The 27,889-nt window shown below is 38.4% G+C and overlaps 1 protein-coding gene across 1 annotated transcript in view; it reads right to left on the minus strand.

Moving 5' to 3' along the window:
• Positions 1-27,889, minus strand: part of nup210 (nucleoporin 210) — an 80,772-nt gene that overhangs the window by 20,185 nt on the left and 32,698 nt on the right. Inside the window, exons 20-31 of the mRNA XM_056448804.1 lie at positions 27,434-27,535; positions 26,476-26,604; positions 24,490-24,617; positions 24,274-24,409; positions 21,496-21,558; positions 19,770-19,949; positions 14,564-14,644; positions 14,352-14,483; positions 9,096-9,254; positions 8,416-8,507; positions 4,934-5,108; positions 3,371-3,546 (exon numbers count right to left, since the gene is read on the minus strand). Of these exons, the coding sequence (XP_056304779.1) occupies positions 3,371-3,546; positions 4,934-5,108; positions 8,416-8,507; positions 9,096-9,254; positions 14,352-14,483; positions 14,564-14,644; positions 19,770-19,949; positions 21,496-21,558; positions 24,274-24,409; positions 24,490-24,617; positions 26,476-26,604; positions 27,434-27,535 (1,553 nt within the window). The remainder of the gene's footprint in view (positions 1-3,370; positions 3,547-4,933; positions 5,109-8,415; positions 8,508-9,095; positions 9,255-14,351; positions 14,484-14,563; positions 14,645-19,769; positions 19,950-21,495; positions 21,559-24,273; positions 24,410-24,489; positions 24,618-26,475; positions 26,605-27,433; positions 27,536-27,889) is intronic.

Here is a 27,889-nt window from a genome sequence, read left to right on the forward strand (position 1 = left end):
AGAGAGAGAGAGAGAGAGAGAGAGAGACTCGCGTCGATCTCCCCAGTTCTTCTGAGGAGGGTTGTGTGTGTGTGTGAAAAAAGCCTTACACTATAAAGCGTGTGTGCACTGTGACTACTTTTATATAGTTGATTACCAGCTGGGCATTTCACTCTGTCTCGTGCTGAAGCCTGTCACTGTCGACCAATCGCAGCAGGCTGTCATCGGTCCAATCAGCGCAGATTAGCTTCGCGCTGAGGAGGGGGTTGGGAACAAATGAATCGCTGAACGATTCATATGGGAGTCGTTGGGATAATTAGGTAAAAATAAATGCAGGTTATAAGACCATCAAAGTGTTTTATGACCTTCCATGCATATTAGACTATTGTTGGAGACCCTTACAACCTAAATATGACCCTATTTCATGTATAATATGGGCTCTTTAAAAGAGTACAAATGTTAAGCTCATATACACAATCATATCTGATGGTTCTGTCAACAAGCAAAAAGTGACCTGCATTTATTTTGAATTAATTTATCGCCTCAGCACCTCGAGTATAAAAATAACACTTAATAGTGAAGCAAACAGCTGATGAAGAGAATTTGTTTGCAGGGACAACTTAATAAGCCATAAGGCTGGCATCACACAGAGCCCTGTCTTACTCGTGGGATGTTTTTTGCCTCATATGAGCTAATAATTTGCTTGACTTGAATTATTTGAACTTCCGTGATGTTCCACCTCAAATGGATCTTCTGTGGATTCCGTGTTTGATTGCAATGACTTTGTATGTAGCTTATGGTGCGATCCCAGCATTAAAACGAAAGTACACGTCACATCAGGGCTCAATGCTCGGCGAGTGCTTGTTTTAACTGACAGAGAACTTCAATAAGCATTACTTGTAGCGCATCTAGCATTTAAGGTTATTTTCAATTTGAAATAAGGTCTCCGCTTTTGATTTCCGTCCATTTAAAATGTAGTTTTGACCATCTTTAATGTCCCATGAGTGATCGCTAAAGGTGACTATTGTCATATTTAAATGCTTTATGTAATTGCTCAATCACATTTATATTTAGTCATTTAGCAGACGCTTTTATCCAAAGCGACTTACAAATGAGGACAAGGAAGCAATTTACACAACTATAAGAGCAGCAGTGAACAAGTGCTATAGGCAAGTTTCAGGTGTGTAAAGTCTAAGAAGCAAAGCATTAGTAATGTTTTTTTTTTTGAGAGAGAGAGAGAGTACAGTTAGTGGTATCGCCAGAGAGGCAGTTACAGATTAGGAAGGAAAGTGGAGATTAAATAGTTGAGTTTTTAGTCATTTCTTGAAGACAGCTAGGCATGTGCCGGTATCACATTTTCATGCTGCGATTAATTGATTGAGCTTTTATCACGGTATACGGTATTATCACGATATTGTAATTTTACTAGAGAAACAGGTAAAAAAACACAAAAAACTTCAGTTTCGTCAACTTAGTAACTTTAATAACTTTTTAATTAACTAAAAGTACTTCAAACATTTAAATACAAATAAATAAATAAAACAATACACAATATAAAAGTAAACTTGAGCAATTATATCAAAGTGAATGTGCAAAGGGAAACCGTCTTCGATCAGCAATCCCTCTGCATTTTTTTGGAACCCAAAATATTTCCAAACCTCTGACTTTACCCTTTTTGAAGGGGGATAAATTGTCGGCAGCGTTCCTCCTTCCGCCATGCTTCTTCTTCGTGTGAGGATTAGAGAGCGGTGGCAGCGGCGGCGTGCACTGTGTGCCACAGTGCTTCTACATGCGGGGATTGTTTACATCAGAGTGCGCATCAGTTCTGTGCAGCATATACGCAGTGTTTCTTCAAGCGGTTGATGGAAAATAAGCTGAAGGGGGATAAATTGTCGGCAGCGTTCCTCCTTCCGCCATGCTTCTTTTTCGTGTGAGGATTATAGTGCGCTGGCAGCGGCGGCGCGCGCACAGTGCTTCTACATGTGGGGATTGTTTACATCAGAGTGCGCATCAGTTCTGCGCAGCATATACGCAGTGTTTCTTCAAGCGGTTGATGGAAAATAAGCTAAGGCGCGTTCTAAGAATATAAATTCGGATCTATTCTTTTTCACGGTATTTTGAAGTGCCCGCGATAACAATATCGTGCATATTCATTACCGTGATTAATCGCATTACCGAATACCGGCACAAGCCTAAAGACAGCAAGTGACTCTGCTGTTCTGATGCAGTTAGGGAGCTCATTCCTCCAACACAATCATTGTTTCTTGTTTCTTCTAAACACATTTTTTACCTCAGAAAAGCATTAAATGTCCATGAACTACAAAAGAGCTGAATATTAAATGACATAAATAATTTTTAATTTTACAGATTTACTTAAACTTAGGCTATATTCTCTTTTGTTGGTTTTCTGTCTGCTAGTATATAAAAAATGTTTGGTATTAAGTTTTAAAAACATATTTAATTTGTACTTTTGTTGATTTTCTTCTTTGAAAAGTAAAACAAAATTGTGAAAACACATTTATTCATTAATTCATATCATTAATAAACATTTGCAAAAGATTTTAGGGAAGAAAAACAAACAGAAAGTTTTTTATTGTTCGCACTCAAGTCCAAGATGCTGTTATGTAGTTTCAAACTGCAATTTTATACTAATTTAAGGTACATTTAGAACAGATAAAATATGTGATTAATCACAAGTTAGCTAGTGGCAATTAATTGTGATTAAAAATAATAACAAATAAATCGAAATTAGTTTTGGGTGAATTTTCCTTTAACGAATTAATGAATTTAAATAGCACTTCTAACATATTATTACTGTATAATAATAACTGATTAGAATAAAATAAGAATAATACATATTATTGTTGCTGATGTTCTTTTAATAGTGTTTAATATTTATTCTCATCTGATCATATGAGACCCTAAACAATATACTGTTAAATACAATAAGTAACATTGTCTTGTTGACTGTTGATTACTACAGAAACTTATTCTTTATGACACTGGCCTAACTTATAGCAAGGTCTAGAAAAATAAGAATTAAAATTAATTACTTCATAAAGTTTGAACATCTAATAAGAATTCAAAATAACAAATTATATTATATTCAAATATATTCATGCATGACACAGTTATTACAGACTTATGACGACTAATGTCCAAAATCAACCCTATAACAGTTCAATGTAATGTTAATCCATGCAGCTAAGCTGTTTCTTAAGTTTGATCATTAATCTGCTATATCATGTTTATGACAGATTTATGACATATTGTGTTGTCTTGATAATATCAGCAGTGTAGTTCCCTCATGATACTGGCTTAATCTAATGTAACTGTGTTCAAAGACACAAGTGTGATTATTCTCTCCTGTGGATGTGTTTATCTGCTGCACCTGTTGGTGGAGAAGCTGAGCATGGAGTTGTGGCTGTGCAGGGTTTCTCCTGTGCTGTCGTGGAAATGAACGGTGAAGGTCAGAATGGCTCCCAGTGGGATGGCGGACACCGTCTCTCTGTTAGAGGTGTAGATCACTGGACTAGTGCTCAGACGCAGATATGATACGGGCACCACCTTAAAAAACAAAACACAAAACCTGGATTTAGCCCTTTAAGGTGGAGTGCTTACTCTAAAATTATTAAAACATGCATTTGGATTTTAAAAGCTACTTTGAACAGCAAAAGAGGAATATGCGAGCCATAATAAACAATCAGGAGTTAGCAGAAGATAACACCATTGCTAACCTAGTAATGTTCTGCAATTACAATTCTGAAATAAACCTTGGCCAAAAATGAAATCAGAAAATAAAGTTGATTTAACAATCAAATATATCATCTAAATTAGTATTACTACACATTATTAATTTAATGACATTTTTATATGAAATAATAGTTTTTTTTACTGCAAATTGTTGTTTTTTTTTTTGGTTTTTGTTTTGAAAAATACAGCTGAAATTAAAATTATTCACCCTCCTGTGAATTTTTTTTTTTTCTTTTTCATATATTTCCCAAATGATGTTTAATAGAGCAAGGAATTTTTCACAGTATTTCCTGGATTATTTTTTTCTTCCGGAAAAATTATTACTTGTTTTATTTTGGCTTGAATAAAAGCAGTTTTTTTTATTATCTTGAAACCACTTTTAGGTCAATATTATTATATTATAAGCAATATTTTTGGGATTGTCTACAGAACAAATCAGTTATATAATTATTTGCCTAATTACCCTAACTAGCCTAATTTACCTAATTAGCCTAGTTAAGCCTCTAAATGTCACTTTAAGCTGAATACTAGTATCTTGAAAAGATTGTCAAATATTATTTACTGTCATCATGACAAAGATAAAAGAAATCAGTAATTAGAAATGAATTATTAAATCTATTATGTTTAGAAATGTGTTCTTTCCGTTAAACAGAAATTGGGAAAAAATATATACGGGGGGGCTAATAATTCAGAATTCAGGAGGGCTAATAATTTGGATTTCCCTTGAATATTAATAGATGTTTTAATTGTGACTGTAATATTTTGCTTTCATGACATATATTAAATAATAAACTATTAAATTATTCCTTAAACATGACTTGTGAACCATCTGGAAAAAAAAACTATTATTAGCTATATTAATGAATTATTAATTAAGTGAAGTTCATGCATTTACACAAAATAGCTTTCGACTAAAAGACAGATTTAATTATTTAAAAGATAAAGATTCATGTCACTATTGATTTAAATTGAAAAAGAAATGTACATTTATCCGAGATTTACAGTCCACTACGAACTAGTCGTTCACTAATGCGTGTTACAAGAAGCAGACGGTGAAGGAGTCAAAACACAATCAGAGAAAATTAAAGCTAACATTCACTGTTTAGTCACTGATTTCCTCTCTCTAAAACTATTTTGACTGAAACAGAACAATACCAAAACACAGCCACGAAAGCTCATTGACAAAATCTGAGCAGCATACCTTCACAGCGATGATGACGGTTTGATTGACGCCGAAAGTTTCCTGTGCGCTAATCTGTAGAGAAGCGGTTCCTGTCAGAGAGCCGGAGCTCAGGTGACCTTTATCATCCACCTGAACGAGAGCTGCTCTGTCAGGACAATCCAGCACACGGTACGACAGAGACCCCACTCCATCTCTGCAGGAAACAGCACCCACACACATCCCGCTGTTATAATGTGCAGAACGACAGCAGGCTAATGTGCGGTGACACTAAGCTAATCATAATGCAACTCTTCAAGTTTTTCTTCACCAATTTTTTATTTTTCATTCGGTCATCATTTACTCATCCTGCACTTGTTTTATAACTGTTTGAGTTTGTTTCGTATGTTCAACAAAAAAGAAGATATTTGAAGAAAGCTGGAAACATTGACAGCATCCGTCTGGTATAGTGGAAGTTGATGGTTACAGCTTTCTTCAAAATATCTTCAGTCCAACAGACTACAAATTAAGTACTTTAAGAAACATAAAGCTTTGGAACCCATTGAGGGAGAGTTAATAGTGAGTGAATATTCAATTTTGGATGAATTAACCCTTTAAAACAGGGATGGGCAAACTTGATCCTGGAAGGCCGGTGTCCTGCATAGTTTGGCTCCAACCCTAATCAAACACACCTGCTTGTAGATTTCTAGTAATCTTGAAGACACTGATTAGTGCGTTTAGGTGTGTTTGATTAGGCAAGGCAAGTTTATTTATACAGCACATTTCATACACAGTGGCAATTCAAAGTGTTCTACATAAACAGGAATAAAAGAGACATAAATAAAAATAATTAAAAAATAAAAAACAAATAATAAAAATGATAAAAAAAACTGATAAAAACAGATAAAATATGTTAAAATAGGTTATAAAAGAATGAAAAAGAAAAGAAAGACACAATATTGCGATCTGTTGGACGTAGCACAGTGCTCATTCAGTAAAGGCACAGCTAAACAGATGTGTTTTCAGTCTTGATTTGAATGTGCCTAATGTTGAAGCACATCCGATCATTTCTGGAAGCTGATTCCAGCAGAGAGGGGCACAGTAGCTGAAGGTGGATTCACCCTGCTTTGACTGAACTCTTTGAATTTCTAGTTTATATGATCCTGAAGATGTGAGTGATCTGTTTGGTTTGTATTCAGTGAGCATACCTGTAATGTATTGAGCTCCTAGGCCATTTAGTGATTTATAGACCAGTAATAATACTTTAAAATCTATTCTGAATGTGACTGGAAGCCAGTGTAAAGACCTGAGGACAGGTGTGATGTGCTCTGATTTCCTGGTTCTGGTCAGAATCCTGGCCGCAGCGTTCTGGATGAGCTGCAACTGTCTGACTGTCTTTTTGGGAAGGCCCGTGAGGAGGCCGTTACAGTAATCCACCCTGCTGCTGATAAAAGCATGAACAAGTTTTTCTAAGTCTTCACTGGAATCAAAGCATCTGATTCTTGCAATGTTTTGGAGATGATAGTATACTGATTTACTAACTGCTTTGACATGACTACTTAAACTCAGATCTGACTCCAGAGTCACACCAAGATTCTTGACTGATTAGTGTTGAAGCAAAAATCAGCAGGGACGCCGGGCCCTTGAAGATCAAGTTCGCCCATCCCTCCTCTAAGACATCTGAGGGAAACTGTCATGAGCAGGGATGCCACAGTTCTCAATATAATATTAAACCGTTTGGTACGACATCCACGGTTCAATACGCGCTTGTGAATTGTGTTTTTTTACGGTTTTACGTTTAAATAATTTATGTGCGTTGTATATCTCTGAATGTTTGTGTGTGCCTGTAAGTCTACGAGCTGAGATGAGGAGGAAACTCCTCCCCGCAAGTAAATATTCAATCACTATGCTCTAAAGTTAGGGGGCGCTTAACCATCAGTCCACACTTTAACATGGCAAGTGGCGGTGAAGTAAGGCAACAGTACGAGGAAGCGCTGGATTTCTCACCACACCGGCGTCTTTCAAATCTGCGGTGTGACCACATTTCGGGTTTGCCGTTGAGTATAATGCCAATGAAAGAAAAAACGTTGTGCAAGCATTGTTTTACACGTATAGTATAGCCTACTCAAACGGAAACACTTCCAACGTGATTGCACATCTTCGACACCATCACCTAGCAATATCATTTCTCAACCTCCCGGGCTATTGGCCCAGCCTGGCCCGATTAAAGCCCTGGCTCGCACTGGCCCGATAGTGGAAATGCGGCTACTGTCTGAAGGCAGGATAGCAGAGAAGGTAATGAAGTTCTCCAAAAAACAACAATCCCTCAGTCAATTCTTCCAGGAAACATACCCAACTGGTTCCGAGAGACACATAAAAATAACAAAGGCAGTGGGGGTGTTCATTGCTAAAGATTTGCAGCCATTTTTAGGGAATGAAGATGCTGGCTTTTGTCATCTTATAAAAGCACTCGATCCGCGTTAACTTAGACTACCGTCTCGCACTTTTTTCAGCACCAAAATAATTAAGATGGTTTGTTTATGTTTACTAAAGTACAATATGATTATGTGAAATGGTTTTCAAATGTTTTTTTTGGAAATTTATGTTTATTAACTTCACATGTTTACTTTCAAAATGTAGGAATGTATGTGTTTCCCCAGTTTGTACATGGGCTACCAGCAGCTGTGAGATTTCAGTGTTATTTTTTTATACAATAGGAACTAGTGTACTTTTTCTTGGCTTTAACGTAAAATAAAGGAGTATTGCAATAAATGGTTTTAATTTTTTTCTCCTTAACCTCTTACTGTTTCTTTTGCCCAAGCGCAGAATAACAATAGAAAAACACATGTGTTAAGCCATCAGAACCGAACCAATTCAAAAACCGTGTTAAAAAACTGAGGTATGTATTGAACTGTAGGCTAACTGTATTATTGCATCCCTAGTCATGAGTTTATTGACCTTGACTAGTGTTTGGAGTCAGACAGGCAGCTCACAGAGCTACCGTCAAATCTACAGTAGGCCAAACATGATTTTAGTTTTAGTAATTTCACTAAAGTAACAGAGTTTCAGTGTTGATCATCTCCGACATCAACATGATCTGTTCAATTTCAGTCTCCATTGTTTGAAGTAGAATAAAACTCAACAGCTAACTAGCTAGCTATGGCTAAATGCAGAGAAATATAAATGATCATAATGCTATTGGTTAGGTGCATAGACTATGCAGAAGTGTAAACTGGCCTCAGATGAATAGCTCATCCAAACATCAACATTTACTCAAGGCGTTGCAAACCTTTATATGGTTCTTTTTTTTTGTTGTTGAACATAAAATATATTTAGAAAAAAATATTAGAAACCTGAAACCACTGACTTCCACAGGAGGAGAAACAAATACTATTGAAGTCAATGAGTACAGGTTTCCAAGATTCTTCAAAATGTCTACATTTGTGATCAACAGATGAAGTAAATGTAGTAAATGATGAACGTTCAGCTTTGAGTGAACTGTCCCTTTAATGCTGCTGTGGTACCTGTTGGTTTGGAGTTTCAGCAGGGAGTTTGGGGACATCAGTATCTGCTCAGCTTCAAGTTCGGGGTTCAATAGCTGGAGCTTCTCATAAACCTGAAATTAAATATAGGAATCAACCTGAGTTAGCGTTTAGCAAATGTTCCACAACACAGTGGTGTAAAGCCAGGACACACACCAAGATGATGCCAAACAACTAGTGCTGACATAAACCAACTGTGTTGTCGGCTCACATCTGGACCAAAAAGCGGAGTGTGTACACAGTAAACAGACAGTAGCTTACTAAAAGGAGAGAACACATTATGCCAACCACTGGCTTGGTGTGTCCCAGCCCTTGAAGCGTCAAGAGCCAATGAGAGGAACACAACAGTCAATAGGGCAACAACAGACACTAACATAAGGGGAGTGTAGTCAATTTGAACAATGCACAAAGGTTAAATCATCTTCTCCAGCTGCTGGGTTTATGAATGAGTCCAGCAGGAGAGCAAGCAGTAATTAACAATCCAGATCAAATGCTTTTAACCACTACACCCGAATGCAGCGGACAAGTGGACAAGCTTGAAACATATCACACCTGCATTTAGTGTTGTCTACTTGTGATAGATTAAAGCACATCACACAACTTACCAGGTGTGAACAGGGCCAAAGTGGCAATCTCTTGAAATGACAATGACTGGAGTGTACCTGAATCTGTATCTCATCATGGAGTTCGAGGGCATCGTCCTCCAGATGTCCAGACAGAGGAACGATGGCCTTCATCACCACCCTCAGGCCTGTGCGCCCTTTACTCCTGCCAAACACACTCATGGCAAAGTTGTGCTCGGCACTGAGCTGTACAGATGCCTGCAGGAGAAACACACACGCTGAAGCACAGGCATCATCATCTCAATACGAAATAGCAGACATGACAGTTGTTTGTGTTTCTTGTAGAGGTGGACCTATATGGGCTTTTTATTGGACGATGCTGATATTGAGGAATGAAGCTGGCCAATCGGCTGAGATAATTTATAGAGCAAATGAGAGTCATGCAAAAAACTGGTGAAACTAAAAACACATTTATTATGGGTAAATATTCATTAAAACCAATGAAAGGCATTTTAGTAAAAACCGCTGTGTTTAATTTAATATTTCAGTCACAGAATTATTGAATTAAAATATTGCTGCTTACTGAAAATAACATTTAGAATTAAAGTTCAAAAATAGTATATTTCACATACAATACATAGTGGTGTGAAAAAGTGTTTACCCCCATAATGATTTCTTACTTTTTTTTGCAGGTTTAATATTTAAATATTTAATTTAAATATTAGTAAAAGTATGGTTGAAGAAAAACAAAGTGAAGAATTTGGAGTGGGATAGTCAAAGTCCTGACCTGAATCCAATTGAGACCTTAAAAAGGTGCTTGAAAATCCTATAATGTGGCTGAACTACAACAATTCTTCAAAGATGAGTGGGCCAAAATTCCTCCACAGTACTGTAACAAACTCATTGCAAGTGATCAAAAATGATTGTAATTGGTGCTGTTGAGGGTGGCCCGGCCAGTTATTAGGCTTAGGCACTTTTTCACACAGGGCTATGCAGTTTTGTTTTTCGCTTTCCCTTTATAATAAAAACCTTCACTTCAAAACTGCACAGTGAGTTTACTTGTGTTAACTTTCAATAATATTTAAATTTGTTTGATGATTTGAAACATTAAAGTGGGAAAAACATGCAAAAAAAACAAAAAAGCCGTAAGGGGCAAACACTTTTATACACATAGTTAACAGCAATACGCTATATTATAAAAACCACTGCCTTCTTCATCTTGGGGGGAGAGGGGGGATGGGGGGGTTCTCTTAGTTTATTAATGACAATTTGCTTCTGTATAATGTTATTATTAGTAGTAGTATTATTTATTATATGCATATTTATATTTGGGCGACGCAGTGGCGCAGTAGGTAGTGTTGTCGCCTCACAGCAAGAAGGTCGCTGGTTCGAGCCTCGGCTGGGTCAGTTGGCGTTTCTGTGTGGAGTTTGCATGTTCTCCCTGTATTCGCGTGGGTTTCCTCCGGGTGCTCCGGTTTCCCCCACAGTCCAAAGACATGTTGTACAGGTGAATTGGGTAGTCTAAATTGTCCGTAGTGTATGAGTGTGAATGAGTGTATATGGTTGTTTCCCAGAGATGGGTTGCTGCTGGAAGGGCATCCGCTACATAAAAACGTGCTGGATAAGTTGGCGGTTCATTCCACTGTGGAAACCCCGGATTAATAAAGGGACTAAGCCGAAAAGAAAATGAATGAATATTTATATTTGTTTTTATTAAAAACAAGCTTAGATTTGTCCACCTGTCAGGTTTTGGACCATTTGGGACATAGCATGTGTATTTGGATATAACTCAGTTGTTTGACCACACTTTGTTATTACGGTTCATTTATTCGTTTGCTGGAAATTAGAACTGAATTTAAAAATAGTTTTGAAACAAATCTTGCGCTTAACAAACTAAATTAATTCTGTAGGCTAACAGATGTCTGTGCGTACAACACGTTTCCTTATCCACAAAAGAGAGTGAAAGTGAAAGTAAAGAATAAGGCGGCTCATTCTCTCATTTTCGAGCTTCAGATGGTCGGTTTAACTTTTCTCTGTAGTGAGAGGTTCAGTTATTCCACTTACAAAGTCCACCATGTAAATAGCAAATGCGCCATGGCACGACGCAAACTGACTCTTAAAGGGAATGGGAGATGACACTTAATTGGTTTATTCTTAAAACACACCTATAACTCATTAAGAGAATAAGCTCAACCCTGTTAGACCATGCGCTGCGGCGCAAAGCGGATTTTTCCATCCTTAAAATGGCAAAAATGGATTCGGACACGCCCTTAATGCTTTTGCGCCACGCGCTTTGGACTTTGCACCTAGAACGTTAAAATAGAGCCCAAAGGATAGATGGGAGACATTGATCACATTGAAAGACTTGTCAGCAGATGCAGAAATAAGAAATAAATATCCAAATATCAGCCAATATGTGCACTATATACACACTATATATGAAGTGTTCTTACTTCATAATCAGTGAAGCCGATTAAAAGACAGCCTGAATAGGCTACACATCATCAATAAGGTGTACAGTATATTGTTTTACTAGAGCTTAATGCATTAAGCCACATTTTTAGTCATTTAAACAGAACTTAGGGTTCACAAGTGCCCAAAACAAGCCGTTTGATCACATTTTTTTTTTTGACAGGTGACCTAAATACAGTTGGCTTGAAACAATAGAAACTTGACAGACCTGTGCTGCAGTTCATATGGGGGTTTTTGTTCTCTAGGTCTCTGTGCCAGTCATGTGACAGAAAACTATTGCTGATTTCACATTCTGATGTAATTACTGTACTTTCTAGATGACAGCATGTGATGGCAGGTACAATGGTGTATGAGGGCATGCGTGCTTTTGACAATCACATAATTACAGTGCGATCAAACCTTATGAATTGTAGATTAGGAGGTTAAAGGGACAGTTCGCACAAAAATGAATATTTACTCACACTCAGGCTGTTTTAACCCTTTATGAGTTTCTTTCTTCTGTTGAACCCAAAAGGGGATTTTATTTTTAAAGAATGTTGGAAACAGTCAGCCACTGACATCCACAGTAAGAAAAGGTTTTCAGCTGTCAAAATTTTCTTCTTTTAAAATCCAACAGGTTTGGAGCAAGCGGAGGGTCAGCAAATGATGACAGAATATTTTTGGTTTTTGGACAGAATAAGTTTTGGGTGAGCTAGCTATTTATTTTGATTTAAAATGATCTTTGTGTGATTTAGTAAACACCGCAAGCAGCCGCTTCTTTTCACAGCAAATATTTTACCATATAGTGTAGGGATGCCCTGAAAGGCCAAAACAGGAAATGCTTTGCAATAATTATCTATTATCCGAGTAATTTTTTAATTTAACTTAATGCATTAAATGATATTGATTAAAAAACACACAAGCCAATCCAAAAAACAAGTTTTGGACAGTATTAGTAACAGTTTGCAGTTAACATGTCTAGAAGCATCATTTTACCAGCATTGCCATGACAGTACAGTTGCGCTATTGCAAGCAGCAGGAAGAAGTGCACTATCTGACAAAAGTCTTGTTGCCTATCCAAGTTTTAGGAACAACAAATAATAACTTGATTCTAGTTGATCATTTGGCTTCAGAAGTGCCTTATGAAAGTCAAAGGCCTCTAGATTACGCTTATTTTACCAGAATCAAATATGATCATGTCTTGATTTTTAATTATTTAATTAGGGCAGTAAGGTCAGACTTTGCTTAGACAAAAGTCTTTTCACTGAACAGGAATAAGGTCCAGTATAGAATATAAAGTCACGCTGCAGTGGAAACAGAATGAATATAGTGTATGACTCCCATGAGTTTGGAGGACTGCATCCATACATCTCTGCAATGACTCAAATCACTGATTAATAAAGTCATCTGGAATGGCAAAGAAAGCGTTCTTACAGGACTCCCAGAGTTCATCAAGACTCTGTGGACTCATCTTCAATGCCTCCTCCATCTTACCCCAGACATGCCCAATAATGGTCATGTCTGGTGACTGGGCTGGCCAATCCTGGACCTTCTTTGCTTTCAGGAACTTTGATGTGGAGGCTGAAGTATGAGGAGCGCTATCCTGCTGAAGAATTTGCCCTCTCCTGTGGTTGGTAATTTAATGGGCAGCACAAATGTGTGGATACCACAGTTTGTTGATGTTGCCATACATTCTGCAGATCTCTCGCATGAATTTTTTTCCATTTTATACGGTTCCTTTTACAGCATCGATGTTGTAATGTAATTAAAATACATTCAGTTAAATAAACTTTGGCATTTATTTAGTTGTTCAAGCATAAAACGAGACAAAAAGCTGTTTACTCGCACACGCCCGTCAGAATTGGCAGGCATAGTGCAGAAGCTCCATTAAATATAATGGCGGGGAAATGTAATTTAATGCAGTGCTTCTTGTACAATCTGACACCCACTTTACATCAGATATCACTCAGCCAGTGAAGATCACTGATTTTTAAAGAAAACTGACCTTAAATGCGCCGATTTGCATTTGCATACAGTTGGCATAGAGGAAGCGCTTAACCCAGGTTACTGGCAAATTCAAAGTCCTATTAGCATGTTTCGGCATATACTCCATATGAATATGTGTACAGGAGCAACATGTACACAGAGTAGAATACTGAGCTATTCTAAACTTTGACTTCAATGTGCGAGCAAGCTATTTGATAGCGCGTTCCACTGCTCTTGTGCTTTGGTCGGTGTGACAACAAAACACCCCTGTGTGTGTAAGCAATTGAAATTATTGGGTTTCACAGAACAGTGCTTTCCACTTCTGGTGTAAAAGATGCTTCAGACTGCTTAGTGACTAAGGCTGGAGGAAGAGTGAAACCAGCGTGCTGAACAATGGTGCAGTATAACCTTTTTCAGCTCACATTCTTTCGGAAAAAAAAAGCCTTTTCAGTAGATGCTGTGCATCCCTACTATACTGTAAATATAGTTACTCTGACCAGGTGTATTTTTAAAATAGCAGGCAACTAAAAAGAAAGCAAATATACTGAGATACCGGTTAAACATTGTCGTAACTTACGAAATAACTGAGATACTGACAGTAAATTATGATTTACTCACTATTTACTCTTCCTCAAGTGGTTCCAAACCTTTAAGGGTTTCATTCTTCTGTTGAACGCAAATGTTTACAAAAATCTGTAACCATTGACTTCTATATTAGGAAAAACAAATACTATGGAAGTCAATGGTTACAGGTTTCCTGATTTTTTTAAATATCTTTAACGAAATAAAGAAACTTAAAGGTTTTGAACAAGGATGAGTAAAAGAGATCATTTTCATTTTTGGGTGAACTATCCCTTTACCATCAGCGCACAGACGGTGAAATGACAGACTGTACGGCACAAAGAGTCAAATCCTGACCTCAGCGTGGCGTGTGTGAACGTCCAGAATGTCTCTCTTAGTCACGGACCAGTGAAAGGTCAGTCCAGGAAGAGCGTTCCCGAAAGCGAACGGTGTCTGACTGCTGGTGAGCCCCATCACATACACAGGCATCTACAGCAAACAGAGCAAATCTTTCAGACAAGCTCAAACACTGTATCTGAAAACCTGCGTGAACCATAATGTGAGTTTACCAGAGTTCCCGTCTTCATCCTGGTGATCGGACCTCTGATTCGGATGGCCTTCAGCTGCACCACCTCAACATCCACTTGATCCTGTCAAACACAATATTTAAACACAGGCTTCCCACTACAAGCCAAATGTCAAATTCCCTGACTTTCCATGACCAATACTGAACAGAAAAAAACAGGCGTAGTATTAAGCAGACCCTCCAGAATTTAGCAATTCTGCGATTGTTGAATTGAATGCCAAAATCATGCAAATGGCACAAAATGTAGCTTATAATTGCCACACATTTCCTGCAGATTTTGGCCAGCCAAGACACGGTTCATGGTTTTATATTAAAGAGCCCATATTATGGGTTTTTGAAAATGCCCTTCCATGTAGTGTGTAACACAGCTCTAAGTGAAGTGAAATATCCAGCTAAGGCTTAAATGTGTAAGTGTACAGTGTTTAAAACTATTGATTCATCTATAAAAGAGTCGACTCATAGTGCTTCAAACGAGTCGTCTTGATAACGAGTCATTAGGTGTTTCGCGATGACGGAGCCACGAAACACAAGCCTCGCCAGTAGTTACGCGCGCAAACCAGGGAGATTTGAAACCTGCGGCCCCGCCCACTAACACAGAAAAAACACTAGACACACACACACAGACGCCGCAGGTCGAATGAAGTCACGCTGTGCTCAGATGGATAATATTGACAGTCTCTACCCAAAGATGAGTTGTGAACTGTGAAGAATCAGTGGTTGAGGTTTATTCACTAGTGTAAGTAAGTGCGATTAAAATTGTTGCCTCGTTTAACTTGCAAATTATGTATTTATTGTGTTTTGTTACTTGTTAACCTGGTACAGTACACGCGGTTACTCTTTATATTCTCTTATCACATGTAAGCCACGTTAAAAACGCGACGCGTGCCGCTTTGTTTACGGATTTAACGTTAAAGGCTTTTGTGAGCTCGCGTTCCACTGCCGTTTGTCGTTGCTATGGCAATCGATCGTAAGCTAGGAGACAGGAGACTCGTGTCACTTTCCCTAGTTCTGAGGAGCGTTGTGTGTGTGTGAGAGAGAGAGAGAGAGACTCGCGTCGCTTTCCCTAGTTCTTCTGAGGAGCGTTGTGTGTGTGTGTGTGTGTGTGTGTGAGTGAGTGAGTGAGTGAGTGAGTGAGTGAGTGAGTGAGTGAGTGAGTGAGTGAGTGAGTGAGTGAGCTGAGTGAGTGAGTGAGTGAGTGAGTGAGGTGAGTGAGTGAGTGAGTGAGTGAGTGAGTGAGTGAGTGAGTGAGTGAGTGAGAGAGAGAGAGAGAGAGAGAGAGAGAGAGAGAGAGAGAGAGAGAGAGAGAGAGAGAGAGAGAGAGAGAGAGAGAGAGAGAGAGAGAGAGAGAGAGAGAGAGAGAGAGAGAGAGAGAGACTCGCGTCGCTTTCCCTAGTTCTTCTGAGGAGCGTTGTGTGTGTGTGTGTGTGTGAGAGAGAGAGAGAGAGAGAGACTCGCGCGCTTTCCCTAGTTTTTCTGAGGAGCGTTGTGTGTGTGTGTGGTGTGTGTGTGTGTGTGTGTGTGTGTGTGTGAGAGAGAGAGAGAGACTCGCGTCGCTTTCCCTAGTTCTTCTGAGGAGCATTGTGTGTGTGTGTGTGTGTGTGTGTGTGAGAGAGAGAGAGAGAGAGAGACTCGCGTCGCTTTCCCTAGTTCTTCTGAGGAGCGTTGTGTGTGTGTGTGTGAGAGAGAGAGAGAGAGAGAGAGAGAGAGAGAGAGACTCGCGTCGCTTTCCCTAGTTCTTCTGAGGAGCGTTGTGTGTGTGTGTGTGTGTGTGTGTGAGAGAGAGAGAGGGAGAGGGAGAGAGAGAGACTCGCGTCGATCTCCCCAGTTCTTCTGAGGAGGGTTGTGTGTGTGTGTGTGTGACAAAAGCCTTACACTATGAAGCGCGTGTGCACTGTGACTACTTTTATATATTTGATTACCAGCTGGGCATTTCACTCTGTCTTGTGCTGAAGCCTGTCACTGTCGACCAATCGCAGCAGGCTGTCATCGGTCCAATCAGCGCAGATTAGCTTCGCGCTGAGGAGGGGGTTGGGAACAAATGAATCGCTGAACGAATCATATGGGAGTCGTTGGGATAATTAGGTAAAAATAAATGCAGATTATAAGACCATCAAAGTGTTTTTTGACCTTGCATGCATATTAGACTGTTGTTGGAGACCCTTACAACCTAAATATGACCCTATTTCATGTATAATATGGGCTCTTTAAATACCATCATATATGTGCATAGAAAGTGCTCATGTGGTTTGCGATAACTTGAGACGTAGATTATTACACTTATTATTAGATACATTATGCGATACCGATATCGAAAATGCTATTTTCTGGTATTTACTGTGACAATGCTAATTTAAAAAGCATACGTGCAGAAGAAGGTAATAAACTTTGCAGGACAGTAGGCAAGCATCCGATTAAATTTTATTTCGGTGGTATTCATACTGTACACTAGATGGTGCTTTACATACTGAAGACGAGGTCAGCTACAGTCAGCTATCGTTGCATGAAGATAAAACAGATAAATTGATCAAAGATGAAGGCGAATAAACAAATGATTGCGGCAATATCTGGATTACTTGTGTTCTTCACGTTATCCTGGGTATTTTGTAGTATTTTAAGCATATTTATAGTGCATGTCGAGAAGCATCATTTTACCAGCATTACCATGACAGCACAGTTGCGCTATTGCAAGCAGCAGGAAGAAGTGCACTATCTGACAAAAGTCTTGTTGCCTATCCAAGTTTTAGGAACAACAAATAATAACTTGACTTTTAGTTGATCATTTGGCTTCAGAAGTGCCTTATGAAAGTCAAAGGCCTTTAGATTACGCTTATTTTACCAGAATAAAATATGATCATGTCTTGATTTTTAATTATTTAATTATGGCAGTAAGGTCAGACTTTGCTTAGACAAAAGTCTTTTCACTGAACAGGAATAAGGTCCAGTATAGAATATAAAGTCACGCTGCAGTGGAAACAGAATGAATATTGTGTATGACTCCCATGAGTTTGGAGGACTGCATCCAAACATCTCTGCAATGACTCAAATCACTTATTAATAAAGTCATCTGGAATGGCAAAGGAAGCGTTCTTGCAGGACTCCCAGAGTTCATCAAGACTCTGTGGACTCATCTTCAATGCATCTTACCCCAGACATGCTCAATAATGTTCATCTCTGGTAACTGGGCTATGCTAATACTAATTGATGTAGCCTTTACCCCTTAAAATAGCACGATATCTTCTTCATTCATTCTATGATATTAAACAATGTCTGGTCACATTTTTTTTTTCAACACTCGATGAGTTATGAAGTGAATTTAGTGTAAAAGTATTTCAGTAAATCTGTTTGTAAATATCCTCAAATATGCAAAACTAATCACACTTGTACTACTGCGAAGGTAAATCATTGCACAGATCAGTTATTGGTTTTATCGTTTTCAAAGTAACTTTATAATGGGGCAAATTTTTACCGGTATATTGCAAACAATAAAATATCAGCCATCCCTAATAGATGCAGTACAGTACGGTACAATGCTTCTCTTGAGGTGTGTGACCTGCATTAGATGCATAATGTGACATTATCATAATGCACACTCGGCCACAGCAAAACACAAAACTAATACTGTAACAAATTTAGTGAAAAGGTTTGGCAAAATCAAATATTTTAGGCTGTTAGAAAATGTATGCACAAAACGCAGGTTTAGCAGACAAAAAAAACAACAACTACAGTATTTTAACAGGTGCAGGTGACTGCTTTTGAATACCGGTTGACAAATGAGAAAAAAATGAATTTGAATAGAATAACCCTAACAATACGCAAAACGACGCATAAAAACCATAGACTGTAAAATATATGGACGTAGTATCCGTGACGTCACCCATAGGTTTCTGAAGAGCGCAAAAGAAGCCACAAGTAGGCGCGGCCAACTGTCGCCATTTTGTTCGCGCGTCATCGCACCCACGGCGGGATACCAAACAAGGGCAAAGAGGCGGAGAGTGAGCGGAGCTACAGACACCTGCTGGCACTTTGCTTAGACCTAGCAGACAGACTTTACTTTGGGAGAAACGCTTAATACTTTATTAACTGCGACTCGTTTGTGTTCTGACCACATGTGCTTGGCTGTACACTATATCAATGAAGTGTTTAGACTTTCAAAAAAACTGTTGTAATAGATTGAGCCACTAAACATTGCTCTTATGACATTTTTCTACAGGAGGAAAACGCGAATTACTTCCAAACACTTCAAATATAGCCTGTGTTAGTAAATGCAAGACTATTGATGAACTCCAGCATAACACTGTATGATAACGCTTCAAATGACTGTTCTAGAGCCTACAGCTAATCAATCTGTCAGATTCTGGAGTGCTTTACGGGTCTAAAGAAAAATATTAATGATAAATGATCTTAAATAAAACAAATACATTTATAGAGATGGTATATAAGTATATAACTTTACTCACATGGGAAACGGAGGCCACGTGAACGGTTTGTGAGCACAATTAAATGCACACAGCATCCCATATCATCTGATAATTGTAAGAAATAAGTCCAAAAGGCAGCTGACTGTGTAAAGCCACATAAAACAACACAAAAATACGATGAATATGCCGAGATCAGTGGCTAATCTGCCGGATTCAGCTGAGGTGAAGTGACGGCGACCAGCGAGACCTAGCTGTCACTCAAGTGGCCACGCCCTTAATTATGCAAACTTAATATAACCTAAAATAAAGGAAATGGATGAGTTATAAAAAAATTCACCCCCCTCACAGTTGTCATGGAGGGTAATAATAGCTATATGAACCAAAATCGTTCTTTGCACCAGGCTGTAAACACCTTTTTTTCTGTTGTAAAGTTGGCCATTCTAACAGAGGGCTCAATTGCAATTTGCTCTATTATGGAGCCAGGACTAGCGGAATTTTGATGAATTGCAGTTTCAGTTACTTCCGTATTGGCCTCCCGAGGGAGAGCGGGAGGTTGCCGCTTTATAAAAACATGACACACATACATTCTGATAAATGGGAAGTACAATTTAAAGAAGTGACAAACAAAAAAATTCCATGGACAAAAAAAATACATTAAACTCCCTGACTTTCAATGTCTGTAATGGACCTTTTAAAAGCTCCAAAATTTCCATGACAGCGGGAATCCTGCAAACATTGATCAGATTTCTCTGAGCTTCTATAGAACATCACCTTTGACACCACCACTAGTTTGCCCGTCTCAGTGTCGACCGCCTGGACTACGCCGGTTACGGTCATGTTGCCCACTGCCAGACCCTGAACGTGCCCCAAGCTGTTGACGGAGGCGATGTGTTGATGGGACAGAGAGAAGAGGATGTTGGACTGCGGCTGAGGTCCTCCTTCTGATGTGATCTAAAAAAATCAAATAGAGCCATTCATTCAGACAGCACAAGACAGCCCGTTTAAATCAACCACAAAACTCATTTAAAGTCCACATGAACCAGAAGCTGCGACTGTTTTTTTTTCATATTGTGACGCAGTTCCAAGCAAAGCAGAATATATATATATATGAGAAAACAGTGGGCGTGGCGTAGCTTGTTTTTTTCTACTGTGAGCTGATTGGATGTAGTAAAGTAGGCATTTCATTCATAAAGATTGGGAAAAGGATTTTAGAAGAGTTATTACAAGTAACAGACACCTGCAGCTCAATATTTCTGTTTGTTGTCAAAACTGACAGCTGGATGGGCGTGGTTAAGTATGTTAGCCACGCCCAATACATCAGATGGACCTAATCTGAGAATTTATCTGAAAACAAACAGGAAGTGCATTTTCAGATTTTAACTTAATGAGGACAATTAAGGACAAACTTTTTTTTTCTTATTGACGTTCGCACGGATGAATTTTTCACCACAAAACTAGCAATGTGCGCTAACAGAATCACATGGTTAGGTTTGATTTCATGTGTACTTTACCAACAGAACTACAACTGGTCTACACATGGCGGGATATGATGCAATAATCGTTTTATCTTGATTAAGATTTGTTCAGAATTGTTGCAAAACAAAATCCAAAACTGAAATGCAGGGATCATTTAAATCGTAATCATTGATGACAATGGGGTCTACACACACAAACTTCTAATTTTTCAGTCAGCCAGCCAAAGCACTTCCGGTCAACTGTTGCATAATTACAAAAATGCTACGCTTAAGGTCTGATTTCTTTAAAAATCAGTGATCTTCACTGCCTGATTGATCTACGATATAAAACTGGACAAGAAGCACTGCTTTAATCTCCATTTTTCCACGTTATGTCTATGGAAATTTATTTTACCCCAGTATTTTCAAAGGAGTTTATGTGTTTATGCGTCTACTACAGATGGTCCTTGCACTTACACGGTTTTTCATCTCGTTTTATGCTTGAACAACGAAATGAAAGCTTAAGTCTGTTGAACTGGTTGTATTGTAATTACATTACAATATCGATGCTGTAAAAGGAACCTTATGAAATTAAAAAAATAGTCCCATAAAGCTTTCACCGGTTGGCTGAAATACACTAGCTCATTGTGATCACAATGCTGATACATGCCTGACAATATCTCTGCATAGAGCCTTATAATAGGGTTAATTGGGACTAATTGGAATAATTGGCATAATTGGGACTTTTGACAACCTGAGATGTGTGCTGTGATACGTTCATTTGTGGTGTTGTTGTAAATTTCATTTAAAATTTAACAAATTCAACAAATCCATTCAAGCAATGGACAACAACACATTAGTAGGGAGGAAAAAATGGTAAGGTGTATGATGTAAAAATAAAAAAACAAATTCTGATTTTATGCAATAAGAATAATTTCTAAGAATAGACGCCCATGTCATAATTCTGCTTCTCCAGACTGCAGCATTTGCTCAAGTTTTCTGTGTGCACTGGAGTAAACTGGATCAATCTGAAAAGGGTTTACCTGCATCATAGCTCCGACTATTACAGTGACTTTCCTGGGCAGCAGCCTGAAGGGAGGAAACACCTGTATATCACAAAAACACACATTAAAAAAATATCTCAGAAGCAAATTTTTTGCGTTGATTATTTATAATCATGTTTTATTCAATTACTTTATTCTTATATAAATATTTATTGTATAAAATGTCTCATTTTTGTAACACTTTACAGACAAACAGTTTTTCTTAGTACAGTAATAACACTAACTGCATGATTTCATACAAGTACAGTGTTGGGTGTTTTACTTTCGTTTCTCTTCTTTTTTCATGTAGCTATTAGCTGGTGCAACTGTGCGACATGAGGAATGACAAATGACTAATTCGACAAGCTAAATTGGGCCAACGCGAACCAACGTTAACCTGAGTGGAAAACAACTAGCCTGACTGTCGAAGCCCAAAGGCCTATTGTTGACTTGTGTTATTTTCCTTGATCTTTCTGTTGTTTATTCTAATGACTAATGGATGTGATATGAAGTGAGTATTGTCTAGTATGGCTACTCGAAATTCGAAATTTTGACTCATCCATATGCGCACACACACCGTGAGGATTTACCCGGAGATGTAGGCAGCTATTGCTTCCAGCACCCGGTAAGCAATTAGGGGTTAGGTGTTTTGCTTAAGGGCATCCCAACTGGATACTGAAGATGTAGAGAGTGCGGTTCATTCACCCCCTGATTTTCAATTCCTGCAAGGACCAGGAAACAAATCTGCAACCTTTCTAATACAATTCCAACCCCCTAACCCTCCTGCCCCTGTAATATTTGACTTCATGAGTATGAGTTAACGGGGCTTGCTTCCATTTGTTTAGTTTATGCTGAGCATACTAAGAGACCAATCACACTGAACGCGATTCTCTGTTCTGAGAACGCAAGGTGCACCGCACTGCCTTTTTTAAAATTGATTTATTTTTTATGTTGCTTGGCAACCACTGAATCAGCTGCATATTGTGTGCAAGCGCTGCAGTTGATAATTGTTATAACTGTAATATTTAATAATATTGTGATATTCACGATTAGTGAAGTCATGCAGATTCAGACCACTTGAAGCAGTGATAACTAGTCTCTTTAAATCTTTAAAAGGGTGGTCCACTATGATATCCTATTTTAAACTTTAGTTGATACGTAGTGTAGCTGTGTGAACATAAACAACAATCTCTGAGTGCAAGACGCTCAAAATTCAATGCAAAGGGAGGCACTTTACAGAGTTAGCTTAGCAAAGCCTACAGCGAACGAAGTTTGGGGACTACAAAAAAATACATCCGGGTTAGTGAGATCATAAACCCTTCAGGTTATGTGCATTCACCACGCGCAGACAACCCATGCAGCAAAGGGGCGTGGCCAGAGGCGCTGTAATGCTGTAATGTAGCAGAGAAAGCTAAAATGACATCCAAACGCTGCTATTTACAGAGCTTGTTCTGTTTCTGTATTTGTGTTTCTAAAGAACACGGCACAGAGAGAAGTGCTTCAAGTTTAATTTTAATTATGCTCCAGAAAATTATAAAATATATATATAGCTCTAGCATTTGGCTGCTGGATTCAGCTGAAAACTCCTCCAACTGTAATAGAGGAAGCTGGGGATTTTGAGCCACAACCTGTATTTTTATTTGTTAAAATTGATCTATTACATGCGTAGTTTCTAGCGTTAACGGTATGTTGTAGCAAGGATGTAAACGAGGATGTAAACAATGGGAAATGCTGTTTGGCACTGTTAACAATTTAGCTACAAATTCATATTTATCCGCCAAACTGTCTCTCTACGCGGCCGCTTTCCCTGAGTTCTACAACTCACAAAAGATATGTGAACGTTTCATATTACTTATTCCTATTCCGAATATATGTGAAAGATACTTGTCAGATTTTATTTTAGAGGGCAGGCGTGAGGTTCAGCTGTGTGCTCTGTGTCATTTTCTGTCTTAGTCGGGCTCAGACTGATATGGCTAACAGCTACTCTGACTGACAGTGTTTACACAGCACAAAGGCGTGTGCTTGTAGGGCCATGATGCTTTTCCTGGTGATGTGAGCCGATCCGCGAATCACAGCACATTATGTTAGCTGACCAATCAGAGCCTCTTGAGGGCGGGCTTTCGGAGGAACTAGGAAATATGACAGTCGTTTTCATGTTAGCAGAGTAGCTGTATATAATCAAAGTAAGATATATGAAAAAAATAACCTGATTTTCTACAAATAAAGCATGAGCACACATTACTTTGCATCTTATAAACACAACCAAGCCTTAACAATACACTCTGGACCACCCATTTAAAAGTCTCCATAGTCGTCTTGACAACATAAACACTGCTGTCACTTCAACAGAAACCCCGCATCTGCTTTCATTTGACTGGTCAATGAAAAAAGACAACTGAAGTAGATTGCTTCTGCTCAGATCTGACTTTTTTCAACTGCAGATGGGCAGAGTGCAACTGCAAAAACGCAAGGCGCAGCAGATGCACACAAGCAGTGCACAAAACACTCACGGCCATTAGAAAACCATTCCAAAATGGTGCCTCTCATCGCAAAAAACTCGTTGTGTTTAAGGCCTAAGCATGCAATCTAGCATCTGAGATTATTCAATATATCGTGCTCATTTTTTTATCAACTAATCATCTCCTGCTTTCTTTAGCTGTTTGCCAGCTGTCAATATCCAATATTCCACATGGTGAAGAATCCATTTCATACAGAATTAAGTCATACTGCAAAGAAGATAAACACTATAAACAAAGCTGTGCCAGGAAAGAGACTCACCTCAATTTGCTGTGGTGCAGAGGTGATTTTTCTGCCGTTTTTGTCTATGACGACAGCGGACACACTGGTTTGTCCGATCACCAGGCCTTTGACCAGAAACGTGGCCGTATCCTCTTCTGAAGAATCAGGCAGGGTTCTGATCAACAACAAGAACGATTTTTAGCTCTCACAAACAGCAGATCATCATGATCAGGCTATCTAGAGTCGGTCACTCACTGCAGAGATATAATGGAGGACGCTGCCCTCAGCTTCAGGTTCATGACGGAGAAATATTTGGAGAGGAAAGGCTTCTTGTTGCCATCCAACACACGGACATACGCTTTGACTGACTTTCCAATCTCCACCTAAAAAGATAATGATCGTAATAAAGAAATAACTATGAAACTAATTGCTTTATTTATACATTATTAAAATATTTTGATGTGTAGAAGACCAAATTATTAGCTATCCTGTGAATTACTTATTCCTACTCAGATATTTTGGCAAGTCATTGGACAACAGCGGTTTGCCTGTAGCCACTCAAAATTGAATAGGTTAGCAGTTTTTACATTTTATTTCTTTTATTCCAGCCAAACTATATGAAATAAGCCTCTCTCCAGATGAAAAATCTAATATGAAATACTGTAAAAAACAATATCCTTACTCCGCTAAATATCACCTGTGAAACATTTGAAAAAGAATGACAATTTGCCAGGAGGGCTAATAATTTGGCCTTCAACTATATATTAGGGCTGTGCAATTAATCGAAAATTCGGTTTCGATTTCGGCTTCTAACGATTATGAAAAAACATTAATCGAGATAAAACTATTATTGCATTATATACCCCCCCCCCCCTTTCCAGTTGTACACATTTGTTGCTCTGCAAAGCTCAGTTTCACGTGAACATGACTAAAAGCATGTACTGTCATGTAACGTTTGCAACATGGGATGTGCATCATTCACTGCTGTACATTTGAATCATTCATGTTTTAAAGCGCGAATGAGACCGCATGCTGATGTGTGTGTGCGCGCTCAGCCTCAGAGACGAGCAGTGCACACACATCTAAAGTCATCTTAATGTGAGCGCTTTAATAGTCAAATAGGTGTCAAACCACAGTGTTTAGTGATTATTCATATTAACCCTCATTTGTGTAATAAACAAAGGAGTTGAGAATCAAAAGACATTTGAATCCGAAACCATAAATCAGAATGCCACTGCTGTTAAAGTGACAGCGCGCCATATTCCTGCTGCCGACTGTTTTTATCATTAATCAAACAACAAAAGAAAATCACTCACTGCTCTCGACTGAAGGACTTTTGTAGCTTTAATTAGAGTTTTTTTTCTTACACTGAAGATGCTTAAAGCACAGTTTGTTTCATGGTTTTATTCTATTGTATTTATTTTCTTTTCCTTATTTACAGGGAGGAAAATAACTGTATATATGCAGGTGAAGTCAGAATTATTAGCCCTCCTGAATTATTAGCGACCCTTTCCGTCCAATTTCTGTTTAATGGAAAGAAGATTTTTTTAAACCCATTTCTGAACATAATAGTTTTAATAACTCATTTTTAATAACTGATTTCTTTTATCGTTGCTATGATGACAGTACATAATATTTGACTAGATATTTTTCAAGATATTAGTATTCAGCTTAAAGTGTGATTCAAAGGCTTAATTGGCGTAATTAGACAAGTCATTGTATAACAGTAGTTTCTCCTGCAGACAATCAAAAAAATAAATTGCTTAAGGGCGCTAATAATATTGACCTTAAAATAGGTTTCAAAGTATTTAAACCTGCTTTTATTCTAGCCAAAATAAAACAAATAAGCGTTTCTCCAGAAGAAAATATATTATAGGAAATACTGTGAAAAATTCTTTGCTCTGTTAAACATCATTTGGGAAATATTTATATATTTATATTTATATATATATATATATATATATATATATATATATATATATATATATATATATATATATATATATATATATATATATATAAAATAATAATAATTAATAAATAATTCACAGGAGGGCTAATAATTTTGCTGATCATAACATGTATATATTGCTGATAATAATATAATATAACTGATAATCGTTTTGAATAATCGTGATTACAAGTATTACCAAAATAATCGTGATTACGATTTCTCCAATAATCGAGCAGCCCTACTATATATACACATAAAATAAACAAAACATGAACTACGTCACCAACCTTGTCAACCACACGCACATAAACCTCCAGAATGTCAGAGATATGAACCGTAGCCTTAGCAGGTGAAGGAAAGGTCAGGCAAAGGTCATGTACCATCACCTGCAAGACCCCCGCCTGAAGTGGGACCACCTGAGTGACAATATAAAGACATTAAACGAAGCAAACAAAACTCACAGCCTGTGAAAGAAACAAATCATTAGACGTTTACTGTATTTTCTACAGTATGTATAGTACACTAACACATCCACTAATCGCAGAACATGTCTAATGTGTAGAGGTTGAAAAATATTGCGCATCTACTAATACCAGAGCATGTGACACTCCAGGCTTGAGAACTGAAATAAAGTGTGTGTTCAACAAGCAGTTGGCAACGCAGTGGCGCAGTAGGTAGTGCTGTTGCCTCACAGCAAGAAGGTCGCTGGTTCAAGCCTCGGCTGGGTCGATTTTTGTATGTTCTCCCTGCGTTTGTGTGTGTTTCCTCCGGGTGCTCCGGTTTCCCCCACAGTCCAAAGACATGCAGTACAGGTGAATTGGGTAGGCTAAATTGTCCGTAGTGTATGAGTGTGAGTGATTGTGTATGGATGGCTCCCAGAGATGGGTTGCGGCTGGAAGGGCATCCGCTGTGTAAAACATATGCTGGATAAGTTGGCGGTTCATTCCGCTGTGGCGACCCCGGAATAATAAAGGGACTAAGCCGAAAAGAAAATGAATGTTCAACAAGCATGTGCTCAACTAATTTTTCTCTCTAATATCACCATTTTCTCCTTGTTCTGTTGTTGTTTTTTTCTGTATACATAAACCATTGGTGTCTCTGCATTCTAATGAGTATGAACACACAAGCCTATTAAAAGACTAAAAAAACGGGTTCACCCTCTGGTTGCTACGCCCCTGGTCACAGATCCTATTGGCGGACCTTTTTTTCTCTACTGAACCAGGAACTGCCATTTTAAAAAGTTACCTGAGCAATTCCCTGGGAGTCTTGAAATGTGACGTCTGCGATTCCTCCAATGCTTGCATTGACATAGAAATAACCAGAGCCCTGCTGGAGAGTCAGAGCCGCCTGCAGACAAGAAAACAGCAGCAGCACATGTCAGACCAGCCCCTTCAGCCTGTCTCTGTTGAGTGTGTGTGTAGTGGTTTAGCTATACATTTGAGGGATCAGTTGGTCTCACTTATACTGTATAGTGAGACATCAAAATGAGCCACTAGTGAGGACATAACACTTGTCCTCAGTAATTAAAAAGGCTTATAAATAATCAAGAACATGTTTATTTTGCTATCTAATGATGTACACTTGTTTCTGTGAGGATTGGTTTAAGCACAGAGGTAGGTCATAGAAAGTATCATTAACCTGATGTATAACAATGAAAGTCTATGTAATGTTCTCACCTAGACAGTGAAACAAAGGTATGTG

Source organism: Danio aesculapii, chromosome 23 (assembly GCF_903798145.1).
Source record: "Danio aesculapii chromosome 23, fDanAes4.1, whole genome shotgun sequence".
NCBI lineage: Eukaryota > Metazoa > Chordata > Actinopteri > Cypriniformes > Danionidae > Danio > Danio aesculapii.